The sequence below is a fragment of the Cucurbita moschata genome, unplaced genomic scaffold, assembly GCF_002738365.1.
Source record: "Cucurbita moschata cultivar Rifu unplaced genomic scaffold, Cmos_1.0 Cmo_Scf00019, whole genome shotgun sequence".
Taxonomy (NCBI): Eukaryota; Viridiplantae; Streptophyta; class Magnoliopsida; order Cucurbitales; family Cucurbitaceae; genus Cucurbita; species Cucurbita moschata.
The window spans coordinates 810,252-819,489 of record NW_019268535.1 but is presented as its reverse complement, the minus strand read 5'-3'; the positions used below and the strand labels follow the sequence as shown (position 1 = coordinate 819,489).

Sequence of the window (9,238 nt, the reverse complement as noted above, 5' to 3'; positions counted from 1 at the left end):
ATATATATATATATATATATATATATATATATATATATATATATATATATATATATTATTTTACTTTTTATTTTTCGTTCGGAAATTGGTCTTTGCGCGGTGATGATGTATTTCCATAATATGAATATTTCCCGCCCCAATCTTGGATTATGATGTATTATAATGTATTTTGGAGTGATGTCTAAAAATATAAAGGAAAGAACTTTCTCGGGACTATTTCTACCCTACTCAATTTTATTTGAAAATATTGATAGAAATATCGATAACAATGGATATTGATAGAAGAAAATTTTACGAAAGGGGAGGGCTAGCCAACAGGTGTCTATTATTGAATTCACCCGACCCAATAGTACCTCATTTTTAGAGCGTCCAGTGTCAAAGTTACTGAATGGGTAAGTCGTCAATCCTTAAAACGGACTATGTAATGTACTTTATCTACTGGGTTACGGGTGGACATTTTACCAAGGTTTCTATTCTAAATGGTTAAATGTTTACTACCTAATCTATGTCCTTGTGTTTAATATTGCCCTAAAGTATTGAAAAATATGGCAAACAGAAAAGAAATCCTTTCCCTGAACCCATACGTGTTTCTATGGGTCTTAGTATTGTAACACGGGTTTGTCTGGAAATATAGCATCGTGCATTTCATGTCATTGCCCTTCGTCTCGCTTCTGTGATCCAAGCGGGTTCAAGTGCTTGAATAGCGTATCTACCGAAGCAAATACGATTGCCTCGATCAGATATTCCTTTCATTCTTCCTCTACAGTGTTTACAAAATCTGATTCTTTTCGAGTTATAGTTGATGGTTATGGGAAAGGAAGTACCATAAGCTATGAGCTGCCCACCAACGGCCTCGGTTCGAGATTCTTTTTTTCTTCGAATAAAGCCCAATCGAAAATCGGGCAATGTTTGGCAGTGATTTCTATAAGAATATGACAAAAGTGATTTTGGTCATTTCAAACTATCACCCAACATAGTCAAATCAATTTACTAGCAGAAAAAGCATCCCAAAATGCAGACTTTGTAGCATGTCATTTTCTACTTTGTGGGGGCAAACGGGATGATAAAAGGATTAGAAGCTTGTCATATATATACACTGTTGTGAAAACATTTACATTACAAATTTAAAGGTTCGTGGAGTACTTCAACAAGGGACAAGGCTGATTTTCGGATACCTTTCGCTGTCGACCGCCTGTTCTCTTCGAACATTTCGAACAGAGCTTGCCATGAGTGTAAAGTAGACAGTTGAGATCAAATTTGAGATGATTTGGGATCCTTTGGTTGAGATGAAGATATGTTTTGTTCCTGTCTGCCTCGTCCGGGACCCAACCGATGAATTTTGCAATCTCGAAGACCTGCAAACATGTTGAGGAATCAAAATCTTCCAATGGTCTTGAAGAAAAAGGATCACTAACTCATCAGAAATCAGAATTCAATTATATGGTACTCACATGGGTGTCTACTGGAAAGTCGTCTTTCTGAAGATTGAACATCAATACACAGGCTACCTGTCAAATATAACTTGTATGATCGATTCAATTCATCGGTTAACTAAGCAATCAAGATGCAAACCGACGCGACCTGGTTTATAAACTATGATGCCTTACACAAGCCAGAGATAGAATGATTCAATTCATCCGTAACACTAAGCAATCAAGATGCAAACCGACTCGACCTAGATTATAAGCTATGATGCCTTACACAAGCCAGAGATAGCATGATTCAATTCATCCGTAACACTAAGCAATCAAGATGCAAACCGACGCGACCTGGTTTAAACCATGATGCCTTAAACAAGCCAGAGATAGCATGATTCAATTCATCCGTAACACTAAGCAATCAAGATGCAAACCGACGCGACCTGGTTTATAAACTATGATGCCTTAAACAAGCCAGAGATAGCATGATTCAATTCATCCGTAACACTAAGCAATCAAGATGCAAACCATCCATAACACTAAGCAACCAAGATGCAAACCGACGCGACCTGGTCTATAAACTATGATGCCTTGAACAAGCTAGAGATATCATGATTCAATTCATCCGTAACACTAAGCAATCAAGAAGCAAACCGACGCGACCCTGTTTATAAACTATGATGCCTTAAACAAGCCAGAGATAGCCACAACAGACATGATTAGAATAAAGACTCTTCCGTAGAAGCCTTAAACTAGGATCCCAATAGATACAGTTAAGTTAAGGTATAGCTCCATGCACACCAAGCTTGTTTATTCAAACAATTACCGTTTTGGGACCAATTCCTTTGAAGGTGGACAGTTCAGCCTTTACTTCATCGATGGACAAATTGTGCAAGTATTCCAGGCATAATTTGCCTCTTCTCTTTGACAAAGAACTCAATATGTTCTTAATGCAAGAGGTTTTTGTGAGTGCTAATCCTCCACATCTTATGGCATCCTCTATGCATTTGGATTCAGCTGAAAGAACCTACAGTAAAATTTGAGTTCATCAAATCAAAACCTCCAAGGTTTCAGGAAAACCAATAGAACTCCAATAATCAATCACATTATCCATAGGAGATATCAATTTTTCCTTTAAACTGTAAGCAAGATATACTATGAAAGATTAGTTTGATATGATCAGAAAACAGAAAAGATTTGAGGCCTTTCATTAGAATCATAACTGATAACACAAACAAAACTAGTAAAACTTATGGTCCAGCAACATGATAAGCTTCATTTCAATCAGTTGTTCATCACGAAAATGATGGTCAAAATTTTCAAAAGGTAGCATTGACAATACAGATGAATTAGCAGAAATCTAGCAATACATCTCAAGTACTGAGTAACAAATACTTCACTGAACAATAACTATGAGCATCAGTTTCATTTCCTAAATCCTTCAATCCAATAATAAGCAAATTAAGCCATTAAAAAAAAAACGAAGAAGACTCACATCTTCCCAGGTAGCAAATGCAGACTTGAGAGAAGCAAAAGCCTTCTCAGAATTAGCCTCCGTAGTGTTTTGCGATAGCACTGTCTTCACTAACCCATCCAGAACGCTCTCCGATTTCACATTTTCCGCTAACTCACCACCACTGCCGTCCACGACGGAGCAGCACTCGCTCAACCTCTCTCTCTCCTTCCGATACTTCACAAACTCTCGAGGAAAACCATAGAGATTCAACAGATCGTCTCGTACGGACAAACATTCGTCAGAAGTGGGCGAAGAATAAGCCGGATACGGTTCATTGGTTGAGCTATCGAAGCCATTAACAGTTCTGATTGATTTTGCTCGAGGTCCATTCGCGGGAGAATCGCCATTTGGCTCTGGTTTTTGAAGACGCCTCTTCTTACCGGTCGTCTTCTTCATCACGCCGAGTGAAGCCGATTCATTCTCCGATCATACGGACTATGAAGCCCTCTTTGGGCTTTTTCAATTGGGCTTCTCCAACGGCCCAAGTAAACTCGGGAACTAAATAGTTCAGCCCAATTAGCTAAAACAGCAACGACTTTGACTTTGACTTTTTATTTTTCTTTACGCTAATTTTAAATTTTGTTATGATTTTAATTACCAAAAAAAATATAAAAAATTTCCACGTGAATGAACGTGAAAGTCAAAGTCAACTACATTATTCTAATTTTAATAATGTCAACGTCAAATATTCTTCCGAAGAGAGTAAAATATATTACATATATTTTTTTTTTCTTTTTTCTCGTGAATATAATTATTTTCTTTAAAGAAAATTTGATGACGAGAAAAAATTTATATTACACCTCCTAAGTTTATAAGGGTTTGGTTTGATTTTTTTTTTATCGAGTTAAAAACTTTAAAAAATTTGTTTAATTTATGAGTTCCAAACTTTTTTACCAAGTCAACTCAACCGACTCCGAGAGTTCACAACTTAACAATACCCTATTTGAAATTTGTAATCTATGCTAGTTATGTGTGGTCGATAAATATGACTATGACCTGACCCAAAATAGAGGGTTAGGTTGTGAGCCTCTTTCGAGTCATTCAGTTTCGGGTTGATCCAAAAAAGAATCAAACCCAACCTGTGTGTACCGGGTAATTTCAATTTTTTTAATAATCAAAATGCACCCAAAGTAAAAAAATAAAAAATAAAATTTATTTATTTATTTAATTTCTTTTAGGACATGATGACGTGAAATTTGATAAATTATAAAATGTTTTCGGATTTTGTCCGTTTAAGTTGACTGACAAAATTAGAAATTTAGACTCTTATTTTGTCTGCTACCATTACTATTCTCACCCATGGAATTTGCGACCGCCAAATCGTTGATCGCCACGATGTTTTAGTCAACTCCTCACCAAACTTTCTCTTTTGATTTTTATTTTCTAATTATTTTTCTACCATTTTTATTTTATATAAGCATTTATTTAGGTTAATTAATTGGGTGCAATTATCTGAGCTCATCGACTTCTGTAACAACTCAAAGCTCACCGTTAACAGATATTGTCCTCTTTGACTTTTTCATTTTGTACTTCTCTTCAAAGTTTTAAAACGAGAGATTTCCACACTCTTATAAGGAATGTTTCGCTCTCCTCTACAACCGACGTGGAATCTTATAGTTTGATGTTGAGGATTGTTGGGAGGGAGTCCCATATTGGTTAATTTAGAGAATAATCATGAGTTTATAAACAAGGAAAACATTATAATGATACGAGGCCTTTTGGGAGAAATTCAGAACAAAACAGAGCTTATATTCAAAATGAACTAGTTAGGGTGTAAACAAAATTAACTTACGACCAAAAAAAATTAAAAAAAAAAAAATCAAAACTTAGTGGTATTTGTAGAGTACCGGTTCAAGCCAACACCAACCCGGCCGGTCCAGCTGACTCCACCAGAATCAACCCCATCCATCTGAACCGAACCATTCCCGCCAGTTCTCATCATCTGCAAGATTCTCTTAGCCTTCTCCCTCGCCCTTTCACTTCCCCTTTCTTCAACCTCTCTCAGAGCTTCCACCGCGCCGGCCGCCGTCGCTAATCCTCTGAATCGGAATCCGCCTTGACTCAGAGCATGAAGCGCCACCACACAATTCTCCCGAGTCGACTCGGAATCCATCTCCTTCTCCTTCAACATCCCGACCAAACAATCCACCGCATTCGCATCCAACATCGCCGATCTTCCGTCGACACAGGCGGCGATATTGCACAGAATCAGCAATATTCGACTCGCAAAGCCTTCAATTCTCGTCAACGATAGCAGAACTCCAACGGCGCCGATGTTCACTAATTTTACTCGGTTGCTTGGATTCAATGTCAAATGGTATAAACAAAGCGCTGAATCGTTCCTCGTCCTCTCGTTCTCAGATCGGAGCGCGTTCATCAACACCGGTAAGCCGCCGAGGATTCCAATCGCCATTTTATTCTCGTCGTCTAAGGATAAACTGAACAGAGAACCGGCGGCGTGTTCTTGCGATTCGGCGGATCCGCGATCTAAAACATCGATTAATGGCGGAACGAATCCGGATCGTACGATCTTCATTTTGTTCGATTTCTCGATTGAGAGATTCACGACGGAAGCTACGGCGTTGATTTGGATGTTCATAGATCGAGATGAAACCAGAGGAAGTAGTGAGGCGAGTAATTCCTTCGTGCATAACGAAGCCCTAATCGATTCGTCCGATTTCGTTAAATTTCTTAGGGAAATTACTCCTTCTTGTTGCTCGAATTCGTTATCGCTTCTGAATTTCGAGATGATTCGAGATTCCTCCTCTGAATTCCCTTCTCTGTCAAAGCTTTCACGTCCGATCTCCTCCGTCTGCGGCGGAGGAGCATAACAAGACGGTTGCGTTTTGAAGGGCAAAATAGTACTTTCACGTACGATCTCCTCCGTCTGCGGCGGCGAGTTCAGTTGAAATCGATTGACTCGGAGGCCAACCTCCGTCGCCGCATGAACCGCAACTCCGGGGCGTTTATCGGCGACGACTCTTAACAAATCGGTATCAGAAGCCAGGAATCGATTATTCTGCCTTTGCTTCTCCATTAACTGACGAACGATTAACTCAATCGAGGTGTAATCCGGCGGCTGTGGGTGTTCGATTCCGTTGTTATCGCACCATTTAAGAATCGTGAGTTTCATGTTTCTGTTGGTGATAACAGAGGAGAAATCCGCCGTTGAGCCGTCGTCATCCGTCGGGGAGAATCCGAAATCTTGACAAACGCGAACGGAGAGGCGCTCGTAGGTCTGGCCGGAGGAGACGACGACTGGATCCGCCATTAATGACCTGGAAATTCCACAGAGGTACTCTGGAGGGTAGTGAATGGGGCGGTCGGGTTTGGAGGTTGAAGAAGATCGGTGATGGAAGATGGAGAATTTCAACCTGTGATTGCCATGGCCGACCATTTCTGAGGCAGAGACGAAATCCAGAAATTTGTGAGGTTTGGAATTGTTACTGGAAAGTTTGATTTATGTGAAATATTTGCGCGGAGAGAGAAGGATTTCCTTTCTTTGTTTTTGAGAGGCTGGATTGAAGACTGGGTCGGATTGGGACTGACATTGGAGTTCTTGACTTTTAGATTTTTTTCTATTGTTTTAAAAATTTTAAGAATTGTGAGGCTGACCGTGATTTGTAACGTGTCAAACTCGATAATATTTGCTAGTGGTAGATTTGGGTTGTTAAAAATGGTACCAAAGCCCGACATTGAGCGATGCGCTAGCAAGAATGTTGTGCTCTGAATGGGGTAAACACTGAGTCTCGAAGGGGTGGATATCGAGCGATGTGACGGCGAGGACGTTGGGCCTTGAATGAGGGTGAATTGTGAGATCCCACATCGATTGGAGAAGGAAACAAGTGCTAGCGAGGACACTGGGTATAGAAGAGAGGTGGATTGTGAAATCCCACGTTGGTTGGAGAGGGAAAAGAATATGTAACGTGTCAAATCGGATAATATATCTGCTAGTAGTAGACTTGGGTTGTTACAAATGGTACCAAGCCCGATATTGAGTGATGTGCTAGCAAGAATGTTATGCTCCGAAGGGGGTGGACACTGAATCTCGAAGGAGGTGGATATCGAGCGATGTGACGGCGAGGACGTTGAGCCTTGAATGGGGGTGAATTGTGAGATCCCACATCGATGGGAGAAGAAACGAGTGCCAGCGAAGACACTGGGGATCGAAGGGAGGTGGATTGTGAAATCCCATGTTTGTTGGAGAGGGGAAAAAATATGCGCGTAAAACTCAAACTATGAGTGTTCATACGATCGGATAACTCGATCAATTCATATTACTCAAACTAATTACATTTCTTTGTCGAGCGGAAAATAAGGTTACAACCTAATCCAACTCTAACCCACTTTTAATATTAATAAGAAATTAAGAATATTTTAGTTTGTTACCAACGTTACAATGCACTATGACGTGTGAATGTTTGATATTTAAATTTTACGAGATTTTAATTATTATTGTAATACAAATTTAGTACTTTTAAAAATAATTAAAAAATAAAAAGCAACCCGACAAACCAATCCAACCGGAAAATATATATATAAAAAAGAAATATAAAGGTTGAAAATTATTTAATTTTTCGAATGTTTATTTGATTTAGTGATATATATATAAAGTTTTGAAATTCGTGATCAATTTTTAGGCCCAACTTACAACCCATATAAGTAAATGGGCCTAATAAAAGCCCACTTTCGTATTTGGGTCGGCCTTTAGGCCCACATATCAAACGTGCCAAGAATGGGCCAAAAGGCCCGCCACTATTTTTCATTATTATTATTATTTAAATTAATATTTTCTATTCAACCAATTATAAAGTAACAAACTATATTTCTAAACTAAACTATATTTAAGTTGATATTTTTTATTTAAAAATTTAAAAATTAGGAAATAAAATTTCTACAAATAAAATTCACATGAGATTAAATTATTAATTTTTTTAGTTTAATAATTGCAAGATGAAAATTAAACAATCGACCTGTAGAACAATAATTGTCTTATCCATTGAATACGCTCGAATTATTTCATTTTTATGCTCAAATCTAATTTTTAAAAATTTAAATTTAATTTGAACCGGATAAATTGAATAATAGATCAATTATCATCTCGGGTAAAAAAAAAATACTCGACACATGGAACGCACATGAATCAAACTAAGAGGGTTTAAATTGATTCAGAAGAAGTAAAAAAGAAAAACAGTAAATAAATTCATGTGGGCAAGACAGCTTTATGAGTAAAATTCAAAGGAAAAAGTTTTTAACTTTAGTCATTAACCGAATATACCGAGAAAATCAACGAGACGACTTATCGCTTCTGTCACTTTGAAGCTTTTTTTTTACTGTACAGTAAAAAAACACACTAAAAAAATCACATTTTTTCCTAGCTCCCATCATTAAACCACTTTCCCAGGAAACAAACAGAAACCCTAGAGAAAATTTCTCCCTTTTCCTTTTAATTTTGAAAAAAAAAAAATAGTAATAGTAGTCAACTACTAAAGTTCTTAACTTTCTAATCGGATCGACGAACTCAAATCTCGATTTTTGTGCTCGATTAGTCGACTACTAGATTTACTACGACCCATCAACTTGAATTAAGATTTTACACAATATCGAACCAGAAACGAAACTTTGAAGATCAAACACGATAGAATCGATAAAAATTAGATTGAACAATAACCCATTAGCTAAGATCTTGAGTTCGAGGAGTTATTTAACATGGTATCGAAAAAACTCGATCTTAGGATTGAATCGACGATTTTGTCGAGTGGAGCATGTATGTTATGTATGCATGCAAGAAGACATACATGATTGATTGACATGAGAAGAGAGTAAATAATTGAAAGCTGATAATCATGAGAACATACCCACATAATTGCAAACCCTAGAACGTGGTGAGGCGGGTGGTAGCCTTGTTGCTAGGGCTTGGTCGAACAAAAACAAGTAGATTACATGTGAAGATGAGCAAAGTAGAGAAGAAAGAGAAGAAATTGTGGGATTCTTTTGAAAACCCAGATGGGAAACATGAAGAAATTGTGTAATTCTTTTAAGTTTGATCATAAAAGAGACAAACCCATATGGGATTTGATGAGTTTTAGCAGAAAAAGAGGAAGCTTTAACAAATATATGAAGCAAAGTTGAGAGATTTGAAGATTGATCGCTATCAAATGAATGAAGGATCAAATCGGACCAAGATGCTTGATTCCCCAAAAGAGCAAGCTTTGTGTTTATGAGAGGATTGTTTGAGAGCCTTTCATGGTGGTGGAAGAATAGGCCTTGGTGGTGGTGGTGGTGGTGGTGGTGGGGGTGGTGG

The 9,238-nt window shown here is 38.0% G+C and overlaps 2 protein-coding genes across 2 annotated transcripts; both read right to left on the bottom strand.

Moving 5' to 3' along the window:
• Positions 1–962: 962 nt before the first annotated feature.
• On the bottom strand, positions 963–3,360 carry LOC111457049 (putative DNA glycosylase At3g47830). The gene is made up of 4 exons (XM_023099173.1): positions 2,914–3,360; positions 2,245–2,445; positions 1,452–1,508; positions 963–1,355 (listed from the first exon to the last, which is right to left on the bottom strand). The coding sequence occupies exons 1-4, from the start codon at positions 3,328–3,330 to the stop codon at positions 1,125–1,127; spliced, it is 906 nt and encodes a 301-aa protein (XP_022954941.1). The 5' UTR covers positions 3,331–3,360; the 3' UTR covers positions 963–1,124.
• A 1,290-nt stretch (positions 3,361–4,650) lies between these two features.
• Positions 4,651–6,510, bottom strand: LOC111457045 (U-box domain-containing protein 38-like). The gene has a single exon (XM_023099170.1). It carries the CDS (start codon positions 6,329–6,331, stop codon positions 4,754–4,756), a length of 1,578 nt encoding a protein of 525 aa, XP_022954938.1. The 5' UTR covers positions 6,332–6,510; the 3' UTR covers positions 4,651–4,753.
• Positions 6,511–9,238: the final 2,728 nt, after the last annotated feature.

Excerpts from the sequence above, each read along its gene's own strand:
- LOC111457049 (XM_023099173.1), bottom strand. The coding sequence starts at position 3,330 with ATGAAGAAGACGACCGGTAAGAAGAGGCGTCTTCAAAAACCAGAGCCA. Across the intron at positions 1,509-2,244 it reads AAGGAATTGGTCCCAAAACG|GTAGCCTGTGTATTGATGTT; the intron begins GTAATTGTTTGA and ends TATATTTGACAG. Across the intron at positions 1,356-1,451 it reads ACTTTCCAGTAGACACCCAT|GTCTTCGAGATTGCAAAATT; the intron begins GTGAGTACCATA and ends ACATGTTTGCAG.
- LOC111457045 (XM_023099170.1), bottom strand. The coding sequence starts at position 6,331 with ATGGTCGGCCATGGCAATCACAGGTTGAAATTCTCCATCTTCCATCAC.